Source organism: Harmonia axyridis, chromosome 2 (assembly GCF_914767665.1).
Source record: "Harmonia axyridis chromosome 2, icHarAxyr1.1, whole genome shotgun sequence".
In the NCBI taxonomy this organism is placed as follows: Eukaryota; Metazoa; Arthropoda; class Insecta; order Coleoptera; family Coccinellidae; genus Harmonia; species Harmonia axyridis.
The window spans coordinates 7,524,174-7,541,145 of NC_059502.1; the positions used below are offsets into that span (position 1 = coordinate 7,524,174).

Below are 16,972 nucleotides of genomic sequence, written 5' to 3' on the forward strand. Positions count from 1 at the left end.
CAGGTGGAGAGTGAGTGTGATATTTTTTGGTGGCTTTACGTATGGTTGAGTACCTTAATATTAGATATTGAATATTACCTAATTATTTCTTTGAATAACAGTAATTCTATCTAACGATTTGATATCTGATAGTTTAATTTGATATTCCATTGTCTCTTTTCTTTTTTTCTCTTAACACACAGTAGTGTGTAAGGATTTTTTTTCCTTCTTTCTTTTGAGAGCCGCCAGGAAGTACATATTCCCTTTCTTGCTGTAATTAACTATAAATTTCATTCAAATTAAATAAATTTCCTTCTTATAATAACTCTCGGATCATATGTACATTTTTTTATTCTTTGTATTTAATTGTTTCTTATAACATAAGTTTTTTTCACTTTCCGGAAAGTATTCAATAATTAACTCATTTTTATATAATAGTTTATAATTTCTGTCAATTCCAAATTTCATACAATACTTTTGATACTATTTTTCCAAATTCAACCAGAACATTTTTATCTTCGATAATTGTACAAATCTAATTTCCTGAATTTTTCTCTCCACGCATGCTCAAGCAACCATTTTGATACGAAGAAGATTCCACAATTCCTGTACAAGTTTTAACCAGGCTGTACTGAATCTTCATCCTGATCAAGGTTACACAGAAACCTTCATCTAATATTTGGACGAAATACTGCAAGTGCCGTTGAGTTTCACTTCAGGCGAGCATCCACCAAATTGGAACCCGAGATTTGAATTGTTTTTCGCCACTTCGATCCAGGAGCAATATTCTGATATTAAGCAACTATCAAAATTGAGAAACAAGATCTACCAAGTGAGATATCAAAATTCATCTTTCGATAACCTATCAACTTATTCCAAATTCTGTCTGGAGACCTAATATTCGAATTGAAAGATCAGTGAAATTTTCATCATTTGTAAATGTTCTGAGTATATTTTTTTTCTCAGCCTTCAGCAATATTTTTTTTGTAAATTCTGAATTTATTTTTTTTCAGCCTTCAGCAATATATATTTTTTTAAATAGTTTTAATATATTTGTAAAATTTAATTCGTTTTATTTCTTACCACTAAGCAAGATCTCTCTTATCTATCTCCCGTTTCTCTTACTTAACTTCATTTTTATTTTATCATCTCTATTAATATATTTTTTTTTTGAGGAATTTCATTTTTATGAAATTTGGTTTACTTTAGTAAGCCTGGCGCCCAACAATTAATTAGTCAAGTTAACAAGTTCATTTGGTGCCCACACCCTCACCGTATCAACTGAGCAGCCGACAGGCATACGTGTGATTTCACATTACACAATTGGCGCCCATCGCGTGGCCCTCAAGGGGTGCGTTAGCTTGACATAATTTTTTTTCTTTTCTAAATCTTGCTGAGTGGAATTTTTTTGTTATACATTTGATCCGACAGAATTTGGTACATTGTTATTCAGTATTAATATTTTTTCGTATTCACATTTCTATACCATATTGAACGACCATCTTTCTCTTTAAATTCACTTTTCTTATTTTATATTTTCGTTTTTTTACACTAATTTCGTTACTGATTTCTATAATTTGATAAAGTATGAATCCCAATCATTTGAAGGCCTATGAATTGGTCTATGAAATTAAAATTCGCGGCGTTGAACCAACTGCCGATGTTGAAAGTAAGAGGAAAGTTTTGAGAGGGCTTTTGAGCCAAGAAAAGGCAAATCGTAGTTTTTATATCGTAACAAATCCCTATACTCATGACCAGGATGTAACTGAAATGAAAGAAACTATTAAAGATCTCAAAGATATTATTTCTAAATTCGGTGGAACTAAAGATGATCCTATCTTTCATAGAGTATCGAGTCGTTTAGCTCATTTGTCGAATCGTTTATCCATGCTTGTTGCTGAGGAGGATGCCGAAATCTTGGCAAAGAAGGAAATTCAGTATGAGGTATTAGAGTTAGAGGCAGATCTCGATTTAAAAATTTCTCCAGCTAGAACTTCTACTCCAACTGAGAAGAATGCTCCTGTCAACTATGCTAGTCCTTCAAATAGTAGGTTCGTTCCTCCCTATAAATGGAATATTTATTTCACAGGTTCTGTTAAGGATGAGTCAGTTACTTCATTCTTGGAAAAGGTGGAACTATTGAGGCAAGCTCGAGGTGTGTCCGAACAGGAGTTATTTCAGTCTGCTTGCGATCTGTTCAGAGGTTCTGCGTGGACGTGGTTTGTGAATAATAGATGCAAGTTTCAAAATTGGGGTGAATTGGTCAAGGAGTTGAAAAAAGATTTCCTTCCATACTTTTATGAAGAAGATTTGGAGCAAGAAATCAATTCCAGAACTCAAGGTTGTAATGAGCGAGTTTCTTTGTATATTTCTTCAATGGAGGGTCTTTTTAACAGGTTAACTGTCAAGCCAGATGAGGAGATCAGGGTTAGGAAAATTCGCCGAAATTTGTTGCCTTTTTATATTTCAGGTTTAGCGTTGTATAGTCCCAAGACTGTGAGTGAGTTGTCTGAACTTTGCAAGAAGTTGGAAGAGTCTCGAATATGGGCTGATCGCTATAGAGCCCCTTCGAATCATGATGCTGGCCTATTGGAACCAGATCTCAGCAGACCCTTGCCTGAATCAAACTTTTCATCCCCAAGTCACCGACAAAATTTCCAAAAAAATAATATCTCCACTAATATATCTATATTATCTAATTCTCGATGTTGGAACTGTGGTTTAACTGGTCATAATTATCCTCAATGTCGAAAACCTAGAACTGTTTTTTGTTATGGTTGTGGTCTAAAAAATACCGTTAAATCTAGGTGTAATAATTGCATTTCAAAAAACGTAAATCATGGTGGCGAAAAACTGAACGTCGTCACCAGTCGAGAAACCAAAAGTTCAGTAAATCGGCCATCAGCCAGTCACACTTCAACCCAATCGAAGGGGAGAAAAAACAGTCAAAACCAGTAGAACTTTCATCATCTCGCCCATCCTCTGTTAATATGAATCCTCTTTTCGTCATGAAACCTAACGATAACCGCCCTTATCTCAATGTCGAGGTCTTTGATCAGAAAATTCTCGCTCTCGCCGATACTGGCAGCACATCTTCTATTTTAGGTTCCGCAGGGTTTGCTCTTCTTCAAAGATATAATATTCCGATACAGTATGAGTCCCCAATTAATGTTACAACTGCTGATGGTAAACCTCAAGATTTCCTAGGGTATATTTTGGTTCCTATTTCACTTGAAGGTGTCGTGAGGCAGTTAAAAATTTTAATAATTCCATCTGTTACACATAATCTCATTTTAGGAATGGATTTCTTCAAATTGTTCGGTATTGAAGTTAGGTTTTCTGATCTTTCCTATTCTCTCGATTCCTCCGTGTGTACAATCAATGCCATTCAACCATTTTCTAAATTAACATCCTCTCAAAAAAATCATCTTCAGAATATAATAAAATGTTTCGAATATATCGCTCCTAAAGATAGGATAGGTCGTACTCCCTTAATAACTCATCATATCGACACCGGAAATGCTAAACCTATTGTCCAACGACAATATCCCTTATCTCCTGCTATGCAGACTCATTTAAATAAAGAAATCGACGAAATGTTAAAACTTAAGGTAATTCAACCTTCTCAATCTCCTTGGTGTAGCCCTTTATGGTTAGTTCCAAAACGTTCGGGGGAATATCGTGTATGTTTTGACGGTAGAAAGTTAAATGAAGTAACGGTGGATGATACGTATCCTATGCCTCTAATAGATGGTATACTTAATAAACTAAGGGATGCTAAATATCTCTCATCAATTGACTTAACGAAAGCTTTTTTCCAAATTCCGTTAGATAGATCTTCCTGTGCGAAAACCGCTTTTGCAGTGCATGGACGTGGTTTGTTTGAATTTGTCGTTTGTCCGTTTGGATTAAAGAATAGTCCAAAAGCAATGTCTCGTTTAATGGATAAGGTAATAGGACCTGATTTAGCGCCGTATTGTTTCGTTTATCTCGACGATATAATTATAGCTACTCCTACATTTGAACTCCACATCAAAGTTTTGGAGGAAGTATATCAGCGACTCAAGAATGCTAATCTTACTGTAAACTTAGATAAATGTGAATTTTGTCGTCCATCTCTTGTCTATCTCGGTTTTGTAGTTGATGAACATGGTTTACGAACTGATCCAGAAAAGGTTTCCGCGATAGTAAATTATCCAACTCCTAAAAATACCACTGAAATTAAACGTTTAATAGGTCTTGTCAGTTGGTACCGTCGTTTCATTAGGGATTTTTCATCTATTTGTTCCCCAATTTCAGATCTCTTACATGGTAGGAAGAAAGGACAACCGATAGTCTGGACTCCGGAAGCCGAAGTAGCTTTCACCGAAATAAAGTCTCGCCTAGTTTCTGCACCAGTGTTAGCCAGCCCTGATTTTTCAAAACCTTTTGTCATTCAGTGTGATGCTTCTGATACCGGCGTAGGTGCAATTTTATACCAAGAATGTGATGGCGTAGAACATCCAGTAGCTTACGCAAGTAAGACACTTACAGCTTGTCAACGTAAATATACCGTCACAGAAAAAGAACTCCTAGCAGTCATTTTTGGTATCGAAAAATTTCGAAGTTATGTAGAGGGTACGAAATTCACGATAGAAACGGATCATGCTTCTCTTGTATATCTTCATAACCTTTCAAACCCATCAGGACGTTTGACTAGATGGGCAGTAAAACTTTCTCAATTCGATTTCACTATTAAACATCGAAAAGGTTCTCTAAACGTAGTGGCCGATGCATTATCTCGTTCGGTAGCTGATATATCTGTTATTGATGTTTCTCATTTTCAACCAGATAAGTGGTATAAATCGATGGTTAAGAAAGTTCAAAAGAATCCCGAACTTTATCCTTCATTTCGTGTCGAGAATGGAATACTTTATAAGCATATTGTATCACGAAATACTATTGTCAGTAATTTGACCGATTGGAAAATTGTTGTGCCTTCAGCCAATCGACATGAAATTCTTCAATTCTATCACGATAAAGAAACTTCAGGTCATTTAGGGATATCTAAAACGCTAGCTCGAATATCTGAATTATATTACTGGCCAAAAATTAGGAAAGATGTGTATAAATATGTAAGAAAATGTCCTGTTTGTGCTGCGTGTAAAAGTTCAAACTTACCCCAAGCTGGTCACATGGGTTCTTACAAGAATATTAATTTTCCATTTCAATGTATCTCTGCTGATTTGTTGGGTCCATACCCAAGATCTAAAAATGGTAATCAATATGTCTTAGTAGTTGTCGATTGGTTCACCAAATTCGTGTTAGTACACCCCATGTCAAAGGCTACCTCTAAAAGTATTCTCAAGTTCATAGAAAATAATGTATTTCTGATTTACGGTGTACCGCAGATTTTTATTGTCGATAATGGAAGTCAATTTGTCAGTAAAGAGTTCAAGAAGTTGATGGAAACTTATCGTGTTCAGAAAATTTGGTATAATGCTAAATATCATCCCCAAGTTAATTTCACGGAAAGAGTCAACAAAGTTATTGTAACCTCGATTCGGTGTTATATTCATGAAAATCATAAAACCTGGGATTCTTCTATATTTAAAGTGGCTCAGGCCATCAGGTTGGCAAAACATGATGTCACGGGTTATTCTCCGGCTTTCCTTAATTTCGCTAGAAATATTCCCGTTACTGGAGATTTCTATGGAAAAATTTCTGATAATCCGAATAATACAATTTCTATATCTGAGAAGTCTCAACGCATTGATGATGTGCAGAAACTGCCCGAATTATTTGTAGATATTCGCAAGAAATTACATCAGGCCTATCTTAGAAATGCTCATCAATACAATTTAAGAAAACGAAAAGTAAGATTTTATGTCGGCGATAAAGTCTGGAAAAGAAATGTAACTTTGTCTTCAGCGGCTAATAATTACTCTGCGAAATTAGCTCCTAAATATTTGCCTTGCATTATTACTAGGGTTGTTTCAGATTTGGTATACGAGCTTAAGGACGTGGATGGTAACGATTTGGGTCGTTGGCACATTAAAGATCTTAAATCATCTTATGATGATGATTCGGATTCGGCTGAGGAGGAGTATTTTAGCGCAGATTCGGATAACTCATAAATATTTTCTCTATTTTTCTCTATTGCAAGTATTATGCGTGAATACATAATGAATTACTGTTGGATGGTGAAATGTTATGAAAGAATCTATCTTTGGTAGCTCCTTTATGGAAAATTTGTGCTTTCATGATGTGAACTATTCAGCAGGGATGTGTTGTGTTGATTCTGAATTACTTCGGTATTTATGATATTTGGGAATCAATGCATTTTTCATATCATTTTGATTTATGTTACATGCCTTATTTATCTTACCTATCTGTATCTCTCAAAGTTTTCCTTGCATCGTATCTTTTCATGTACTATGAATATTGAGTCTGATTTCAGTATGCTGCAACCTAAGTCAATTCCTTTGCTGTATAGCGAATTAAAAAATAGAAAAAAAAAAATATTGTAAACTTCTAAAGTTTCCAAATTTTTTTCGCCCAGTTGGGGTGGTGTGTAACGATTCAACGGACCGTATATAATTTCGCCCAGCTCATGTTTGAGAAACGCCACTGATCCCCGATGTAATTTATCGAACACTATCGATTCTCATATTTGATACAGAGAGTGCGCGGAGATTGTCGTTCAATGTGGAAATTTTTCAGATTTCAGCTGAAAGAGAATTAATTAATGATTGACGACTGATTGAAAACAGGTGGAGAGTGAGTGTGATATTTTTTGGTGGCTTTACGTATGGTTGAGTACCTTAATATTAGATATTGAATATTACCTAATTATTTCTTTGAATAACAGTAATTCTATCTAACGATTTGATATCTGATAGTTTAATTTGATATTCCATTGTCTCTTTTCTTTTTTTCTCTTAACACACAGTAGTGTGTAAGGATTTTTTTTCCTTCTTTCTTTTGAGAGCCGCCAGGAAGTACATATTCCCTTTCTTGCTGTAATTAACTATAAATTTCATTCAAATTAAATAAATTTCCTTCTTATAATAACTCTCGGATCATATGTACATTTTTTTATTCTTTGTATTTAATTGTTTCTTATAACATAAGTTTTTTTCACTTTCCGGAAAGTATTCAATAATTAACTCATTTTTATATAATAGTTTATAATTTCTGTCAATTCCAAATTTCATACAATACTTTTGATACTATTTTTCCAAATTCAACCAGAACATTTTTATCTTCGATAATTGTACAAATCTAATTTCCTGAATTTTTCTCTCCACGCATGCTCAAGCAACCATTTTGATACGAAGAAGATTCCACAATTCCTGTACAAGTTTTAACCAGGCTGTACTGAATCTTCATCCTGATCAAGGTTACACAGAAACCTTCATCTAATATTTGGACGAAATACTGCAAGTGCCGTTGAGTTTCACTTCAGGCGAGCATCCACCAAATTGGAACCCGAGATTTGAATTGTTTTTCGCCACTTCGATCCAGGAGCAATATTCTGATATTAAGCAACTATCAAAATTGAGAAACAAGATCTACCAAGTGAGATATCAAAATTCATCTTTCGATAACCTATCAACTTATTCCAAATTCTGTCTGGAGACCTAATATTCGAATTGAAAGATCAGTGAAATTTTCATCATTTGTAAATGTTCTGAGTATATTTTTTTTCTCAGCCTTCAGCAATATTTTTTTTGTAAATTCTGAATTTATTTTTTTTCAGCCTTCAGCAATATATATTTTTTTAAATAGTTTTAATATATTTGTAAAATTTAATTCGTTTTATTTCTTACCACTAAGCAAGATCTCTCTTATCTATCTCCCGTTTCTCTTACTTAACTTCATTTTTATTTTATCATCTCTATTAATATATTTTTTTTTTGAGGAATTTCATTTTTATGAAATTTGGTTTACTTTAGTAAGCCTGGCGCCCAACAATTAATTAGTCAAGTTAACAAGTTCATTTGGTGCCCACACCCTCACCGTATCAACTGAGCAGCCGACAGGCATACGTGTGATTTCACTTTACAGTTTATGATGTGAATAATCGAAAGCGTGTGCGTCCTCAAGAAGAATTGAGAATATTGCTGCTGCAGCTCTTAGTGTTTGTCTTTTCATCGTTGATGTTGGGATCTAGGAATTCCACAAACGACATTACATTGCATAAAGACTTGGATCTTAAAGCTTTAATGGCCATAATTGAAATTCATTGATATATTTTAAACAAGACGGCGCTACGTGCCACACAAGCAACGAAACAATTTTGCAAGAAACGTTTCCTAGCAGTGTTTTTTCTCGAAGAGGTGATCAAAATTGGCCACCAGGATCCTGTGATTTAACACCTTTCGACTTTTTTTAGGGTCACGTGGAAGATAAAGTCTATGCCAATGATCCATAATCGATTCAAGGCCTTAAAGATAGAATTCGTATAAGTAGTATATGAAAAATTTCATCTTTCTCAGATCTGGAAATATTTACCATTTTTTTTCCGATATTCTTCTTGGATTTCCTGTGATTCTCATAACCCTAAATATGAAATTTCGTATGATACATAAAATTGTTATTTTTCAGCTAAATGCCAAATTTCCTCTAGATCGAATGGGAAATTTTGACATTATTAAGAACACGAAGTTTCGAACACCTCTTAGACCTCAATTGTTATAGTAATATTACTCATTTTAACTCAAAAAACGCTTACAACCACCTTCTATCCAAATCATAGTATGTATATCGTGTTTATCGGTCAACAATCTAATTTCATCACCAAATGAGGATGTTGCAGAATTATCTATCATACGTTGACCGCCTTTGATGATTCGCTAAAAATAAAACGTCATCCAAGTTTTTTTTTTCACAATACCTGTCGGCAGAATGACGGTCTCTCCTTCCAATTGCTCAATGAGTGACTCAAGTGGTGTTTTTCTAGCTGGGATTTTTTTGTACAATTCGAGACGATTTCGTTTTGAAATATCGTCTACAATATCAGATGTCAATGACCTCAGTTCGTCAAGAATGACGTCAAAAAAGCTGGAAAATTATAGGGAAATATTATATCAGCATTCAATACGCAGCGTTTAGTTTTTCCTTTGGACGTATATTAGAAATTCCAGGAAAGTACTGACGTTGAGCAAGTTTTTGCGCGCTCTTTTTTTTCGCGTGCCCACCCTGTACATGATGGGCAAATTTCGATGTTTTAGCACTACAACTTTTAAACCAGAGGAGATAGAAAAAATCTGGAACCCCATTCTCGTTCTCGTTTCTGAGAAACTAACAAGAGTAGTATTCATTTTTGGCCACCTTTTTTTGTTTTTGAGTTATAAGGGACAATTACTGAAAAAATATCGAAAACAATTTATATCTCCGTTGATTTTGATAATAGAGCTCTGAAATTAAAACATTGTACTGGCACTTTTTTACGTAGAATCCAGTGGCGTGCTCGTCTTTTAAGCAGGATTATTAATTACTAATCTGTGAATAAAAATTATTTTTGTTTGAATAAGAACACTAGATTTCTGTGTCATTTTTTGGAAGCTTAATTTTTCCTGATTTCAAAAATATATAACATCGTATGATTTGTAACAATATAAATAAAGGAATGTGGTCAAAAACCTTCTTTTCATCTAAGAGTCTCAATATTTCTGCGGTTTCAACTGTTGATGAGCACAGCAAAATAGAGTTTCCTATAACAAGAGCAGTGTCCTTCCGTCAATCCCATTATTTCTATGCTTTTTACTAATTTCTACAAAATTCGAATCTAAATATATTTTATGAATTTTTTATTTCAAAATGAATTCGGAAATAACGAAAAGATCCACTTGATCGACAGTTTCAATTGAGAGAGTTGTAATGAGATATGTAGATGCATCAGAAGATTATTTTCATAAATATCCAGAATTTTTCTGTATTTTTCTGTGCTCATCAACAGTTGAAACCATAGAAATATTGAGACGCAGATAAAAAAAGGGTTTTTGGCCATTTTCTATTAATTATATTGATACAAACCATACGATGTTATATATTTTTGAAATCAGGAAAAATTAAGCTTTCAAAAAATGACACAGGAATCTAGAATTCACATTTGAACAAACATAACTTTGGTTCATAGCTTCGTAATTAAAAACCTTGTTAAAAAGACGATTCGCCATTTTTCCAATTTTCGCTTATAACTCGAAAACAGAGGGAGGTGGCCAAAAATCGAATTTTGTAGAAATTAGTAAAAAGCATAGAAATAATCAGATTGACGGAAGTACACTGCTCTTGTTATAGAAAGCTCAATTTTGCTGTACTCATCAGCAGTTGAAACCATAGAAATATTGAGACTCTTAGGTAAAAAAAGTTTTTCGACCATTTTCTGTTATTTATTTTGATACAAACCATAAGATGTTATATATTTTTGAAATCAGGAAAAATTAAGCTTTCAAAAAATGGTACAGAAATCAAGTGTTTCCATTTGAAAAAACATAACTTTGGGTCATAGCTTCGTAATTAAAAACCCTTTTGAAAATACTAGCACGCCACTGGATTCTACTTAAAAAAGTGCCTGTACAATGTTTTAATTTCAGAGCTCTATCATCAGGATTAACGAAGATATAAATGTTTTTCGATATCGCCATTTTTCCAATTTTCGCTTATAACTCGAAAACAAAAGAAGGTAGCCAAAAATGAATACTACGTTTGTTTTTTTTCTCAGAAAAAGAGACCGAGAACGGGGTATCAGATTTCGTCTATCTCCTCTGGTTCAAAAGTTGTAGTGCTAAAACATCGAAATTTGCCCACCCTGTACATGGTGGGCAAATTTCGATGTTTTAGCACTATAACTTTTGAATCAAAGGAGATAGACAAAATCTGAAACCCCATTCTTGTTCTCGTTTCTGAGAAACTAACAAGAGTAGTATTCATTTTTGGCCACCATCTTTTGTTTTTGAGTTATAAGGGACAATTATTGAAAAAATATCAAAAAAAAAATTATATCTCCGTTGATTCTGATAATAGATCTCTGAAATTAAAACATTGTACTGGCACTTTTTTACGTAGAATCCAGTGGCGTGCTCATCTTTTCAGCAGGATTTTTAATTACTAATCTGTGAATAAAAATTATTTTTGTTCAAATAAGAACATTAGATTTCTGTGTCATTTTTCGGAAGCTTAATATATATAATATAACAATATAAAACATCGTATGATTTGTAACAATATAAATAAAGGAAAATGGTCAAAAACCTTTTTTCATCTATAAGAGTCTCAATATTTCTACGGTTTCAACTGTTGATGAGCACAGCAAAATAGAGTTTCCTATAATAAGAGCAGTGTCCCTCCGTAAATCTCATTATTTCTATGCTTTTTACTGATATCTACAAAATTCGAATCTAGATACCTATATTTTATAATTTTTTTTTTTTAAAATGAATTCGGAAATTACGAAAAGATCCACTTGATCGACAGTTTCAATCGAGAGAGTTGTAATGAGATAGATGCATCAGAAGATTATTTTCATAGATATCCAAAATTTTTCTGTGCTCATCAACAGTTGAAACCATAGAAACATTGAACACTTGAATAAAAAATTTTTTTTAACCATTTTCTATTATTTCTATACGATGTTATATATTTTTGAAATCAGGAAAAATCAAGCTTTCAAAAAATAGCACATAAAACTTCTGGTATTCTCATTTGAAAAAACATAACTTTGGTTCATAGCTTCGTAATTAAAAGCCCTGTTAAAAAGACGAGCACGCCACTAAAGTCTACGTGAAAAAGTACCTGTATAATGTAATAATTTCAATACTCTATCATCAGTATTAACGGAGATATAAACTTTTTTCGATATCGCCATTTTTCCAATTTTTGCTCATAACTCTAAAACAAAAGAGTGTAGCCAAAAATGAGTAACACTCTTTTCAGTTCCTCAGAAAAAGAGAACGAAAATGAGGATCAGATTTTGTCTATCTCCTCTGGTGCAAAAGTTCTAGTGCTTAAACATCGAAATTTGCCAACCCTGTACACCCTTAACATAGAATAACAATTTTAAACTTTGTGCAAAATTTCAAGCTGATTCAAGCATCAGAATTATAGAAAATTGAAAAAAAAGTGTTATTAAAAAAAAAACTAAATATTTAAATAATCGATCCCTTTGCAACACCCGCTACTGGCTTTCACCAAAATATCAGCGAAATTCACTTCACCGTGTTCAGATCGAGAACAACATTTCCAAGAACGATCTCGCGTTGACACGGTCCATGATATATTTCGAAGATGCGTTTCCTCAGCATCCGAACAAACCGAAGAACACATCGGTGTCCCTTTATCAAGATACACCTAGCGGAAAGATAAAAACCGGCTACAACAAATGTATAAATACTTGGCAAGATGCTATCGCACGAAACGTATAAACGACAGAATGACTTCGTAATGAAAGCTTGACGCGCGGTTCGAAGATAATCCACAAGTGTCTACTAAAAATAAAGAGAAAAAAAATTTCGTTGGCGTCTCAACCAAAACGTTATGCTGTTGCCGGTATTGGCCTGTGACGAAACTTCGAATATGTTTAGCCGACTTACAGTGTTCTTATATGCGTCCGTCTCGCTTGTTATCTGCTATGCCGTGACCAGTGCCGTTTGCAGTGTTGAGCTTTATCAAAGGTCCTGTGCGCTGTCCTGCAAAGTGCCACAACCAAGGTCTCTGATGGTGGCTGATCTGGTTAACACAACCCTGAAGATCAGGCCGTATATGACTGTGTTGTACAGGTGAGTTGGTTCGCTTTCTTGAGTTCACTTGAACGTTGCTTTTTTCGTCGGTTTATCTACTGCGGTTTCATTAGCGTACCGAACGTGTTTTACATGTGTGTGTATGTGTTTTTTTGTTGTCGGTGGGAATCGACGATGTGATAACTTTGAAAAAACGTTTGTTAGTGTTTATGATTTTGTTTATATTGTGGTTTCGTTGAAATAAGTTACAAGCCGGTGCAGAGCGCTTTGCGAATACGATAATCTGCTGAATATCAACGGTTCTCAGAAATTATTCTACCTAATAAACAAAATTCTAATAATTTACCCGGATCTGATCAATTAACACATATTTTCTTCAAAATTCAGCTTTATTCCTCAATACAGTCACCTTCAAGAGTTATACAAGTATACAGGGTGTCCCAAGTTCGATATTCACTGAAAGCATCTCGAGAACAATAAGACTATATATTCAACGTTTAAGAATTCTCGAGAACAAAGCAACATACCTTTATCCTTTTGGAAAAAAGTCATTGGTGGTCCTTGAAGAATTTTCTTATAGTCTTATAGATATGCTCTCAGTAAGTATTTGGAAAACCTTCTATTCCAATGCTTCTCTAACTTTTTAAAACGTTTTTTTTTTGGAAACATTCGTGTCAGCTTTCGAAATAGGTTTCAACCTTGGCATTATTCACTTCTTCATTAGAGCTAAATTTCTTCGCCTGAAGCACCTCTTAATCATTGCTTTTCTTGTACAGAAACATAGATTTATTAAGGTACGAAACTCGTTTTCATCCATTTCTCCAACAACAACAAATGAACCTTCGAAATCTCGATCAAGACTTGACTCTTTGGCGAGTCTTTCTCGAGCCAATTTCGAAGATGCGCCCTTTCTCTGAGGATTGCTGTGTTTCGACTTATTAAGACACGAAACTCGTTTTCATCAATTTTTCCAACAACAACAAATGTAGCGTCACTTAACCTTCAACACCTCGATCAGACTTTACTCTTTGGCAAGTCTTTCTTGGACCTATTTCGGAGATGTCTCATCTCCCTGAGGTTTCATCCTGAGATGAAACACCTTATCGGAGCATGGTTATACTTCATTAATCTATGGAGCATAGTTCTGTTCTATGGTTATCGATGAATCTCGCGATGAATGAATCTGCTGACATCATTATAAAAACGCAAATATCTCGGAAACGGTTCAATTTTTTGTATTTGGATAAGAGTCCCTTTTTCATGTAATTTTCTTTGCTCCATCGAATGCTTCCATTTTTCCACCAAAAGGAATACAGTGAAAGAAGTTGTCCTAAAAAAATCAACTAAACTACGAGTAACTAAAAACTTCCTTTATAATAATAACAGATTTGTAGAAGTGTAATGAAGAAATGTATTCTAACAACATACATTTATGCACGAAATTTCAATTTGGTGGTATTCACCGTTTAGAAGTTATTAGGAGAATTTTTTTTAATTTTATCAGTTTTGAAAGGATATATCTCCTTTAATATGCATTTTGGGCCATAAGTTTATTCATCAAAGTATACCAATTTTTCAATTCCCACCAGAAAGCTCGGTACACATTTTCGACTCACCCTGTATAAGAGCTGGCCTCATATGTTTTGCTTCGAATCCTTGATGGATGCACCAGAGTTCAATATTCGATTTAAAAGTCAAACTAAAATTGGACAGATGTAAGGTCTTCATGGAAATTCATATTTTTTTAGCTATAAAAGAAATTTCGAAACCAAGAAAAATCACAGAATCGGTCAATGAATAGGCTGTAGAGAGGCTGTTCCTCATAAAACATAAGAATCGTTAGAGTAGGTATGCAGGTGCTAGGTCTAGGTCCATTTTAAAACCACAAAACCGGATCTCTTTTTACTTTTTTTTTATTCATACAAACTTTTCGAATATTCATGAAACTTCATCAGATAGCAAATATTCTCTGGTTACAAGGGAATTATTAAGGTAGGCAGTGCTTCCAATCCAACTGTATATTATAATAAATTTTATGATCTATTCAACGGTAATTTTATTGCTATAACTGTGCTGTTAGATACCTAGTGATGGTATATTGCCACATATTCATTCCAGGTTTTGCATTGAGCCAAAAAATAAAATAATTTTCAATGAGATTCATCAAATAAGTAGTTTTCTGAATATTGTTGTATTTCCATATCCATTGGAAGAGACGACTATGTATATATTTTCAGAATTCACGAATCCAGCGTGCCTCAGATAACATTTGTACTTGTGTATATTATTAATCATTATATCATAGTGAAATAAACAAGACATTTATTTAATCAGAAAGAGGTCAAACTGAAGTTTGAAGGCATTTTTGATGGTACATCTGCTAGAAAACTCGCATATTGCCGATATTTTCAAAAGAGCAGAAGAGAATAATAACGAAATTTACTTCTCATAATTAAACTGACCTGAAGTCGAGAAGTTCATGCGCCAATCGCACCATTGGACACCACATATACCTACCTATATACAGTTTACGCACGAATGAAGAGCGCTCGAAAGCTCCTGACTCCACGTCAGTGCTTTCCTCGTTTTTTTTTAGATATTCTTCTTAATTTTCTATGAATTAAATGGTCATTCTAACGAGCATTCATTTAAATTCGTGGTCAAGAGTGCTGTGGAGAAATTAGAGTTTATTTTCTGTGACTAGGAGTAGCGCTTAGCTTGTACCATATACCTTACTTTTGTTTACATAATTACTTCGAATCTGGGAAGAATATGGTACAAGCTAAGCGCTACTTGTAATCACAGAAAATCGACTCTAATTTCTCCACAGCACTCTTGACCACGAATTTTAATGAACGCTTGTTATATCCAAATGCAAATTTTCGTCTCGATCGTATCTGCAGCTTTGCAATCAACAAAAAAATTAAATTTAAAACTGCGCGCCATGTTTGCGGAACCCCTAATCAGATTTTGTTCGAACAGAATCGAATTTAAAGACGGATTCGTCATCAGTGTTGAATCTTATTGATTCGGAGAACAAGCGATCAAAAATAATATAATTTCACAAATCTAATTCCAAATACATGAAGGTCAATATGGTGACCGTTTTTTTAATCAATGTAATTCATCTATCTCATACACTACCTCTTATAGATAATTTAAGGAATGAAGAATATTTTAAATCACAGGCGGATTCTTTATTCTATTTTCAGATTCTTCACAAATTTTAATTTCAAATGGTCAAAAGGTTAATTATTGAAAATAATAAAGCGAACAGTGAAGAATATTCAAAATTAAAAAACCATTATCGAATTACAGAGCTTGAATAAACTATGTATTATATCTTTATTTAATAACACAAATATTATCCATTTCGAAAGTAAACAAAACAAGAAATATTTTCAAAAAACGAAAATTAATCAACATAATTCTATTTAAATTTGTAATTGTTTATTCATATTTTCTCGACAAATTGCTTCTATGTCTATGAATAGAAAGTTAATTCCTTTATCGTTTATAATTTTTCCATTAAATATCTAGAGGGAATTTTTAATGACTTGATATTTAGTTTCTATTTTTCAACACTTTTTTGACATAAGAGCATCTCCCAATCATGGCAACCCCAAAAATATCGATCGAATATTGTATGAAATTTTGAAACGTCTTTTTCTCATTCCAGATGTGACGAAGGGAGTGGTTGTTGTGAAAAAGGAAGGACCTGCCAAGTGAAGGATTTTGATGACCTTAAAGTTCGATTTCCAACCTTCATCAACGAAGAATATGTTCTGCGTAACTACATAATCAGAAATCATACAGAATGTTCATGCCAAAGCAGCAAAAACAACATAAAACGATAACAATGGTAGAAGAACAAGAAGAACAAAGAAATATTACTGATCAGTATTCGAAATGAGCATTTACTGGAGAGATGAAACTCAAAGCAGTGTGTCCTGTTTAGACCGTTATTTAATTGAAGTGTGATCAATCAAATAAAAATATAGAAATTGTATGATAGTATTCAGGTGGAGTAAGAACGAGAAAATTTACTTGAACTCAAATATTTATCTGATATGACAACTTTGTTTTTATAAAGGTATATTTGTGCTATTTGAAGTGGTTTGTGAAATGGAGATATATATGTTTTTTAATAAAATGCTAAAAACTGTTTTTTATTATTTATGATCGTTAATTATTTCTCAAAGCAAAATGCTCCTCAATATTTCACAACTCGCAACTTTTACAATTGGAAATCTTGTGAAATTTTCCCATTA

General features: G+C 33.6%; 1 protein-coding gene and 1 long non-coding RNA gene across 2 annotated transcripts in view; one reads left to right on the forward strand and one right to left on the reverse strand.

Annotated features, from left to right (window-relative positions):
• LOC123672157 overlaps positions 1 to 12,689 on the reverse strand; it is a 26,174-nt gene extending 13,485 nt beyond the window's left edge. Inside the window, exon 1 of the long non-coding RNA XR_006746224.1 lies at positions 12,555 to 12,689. This is a non-coding gene — a long non-coding RNA (uncharacterized LOC123672157). The remainder of the gene's footprint in view (positions 1 to 12,554) is intronic.
• LOC123672155 lies at positions 12,183 to 16,866 on the forward strand. The gene is made up of 2 exons (XM_045606153.1): positions 12,183 to 12,740; positions 16,381 to 16,866. The coding sequence occupies exons 1-2, from the start codon at positions 12,499 to 12,501 to the stop codon at positions 16,556 to 16,558; spliced, it is 420 nt and encodes a 139-aa protein (XP_045462109.1). The 5' UTR covers positions 12,183 to 12,498; the 3' UTR covers positions 16,559 to 16,866.
• Positions 16,867 to 16,972: the final 106 nt, after the last annotated feature.

What these genes read in the sequence shown, in the direction of transcription:
- LOC123672155 (XM_045606153.1), top strand. Translation starts at nt 12,499, where the DNA reads ATGCTGTTGCCGGTATTGGCCTGTGACGAAACTTCGAATATGTTTAGC. An exon ending in TATATGACTGTGTTGTACAG is followed by an intron (nt 12,741 to 16,380) that starts GTGAGTTGGTTC and finishes TTCTCATTCCAG; the next exon opens with ATGTGACGAAGGGAGTGGTT.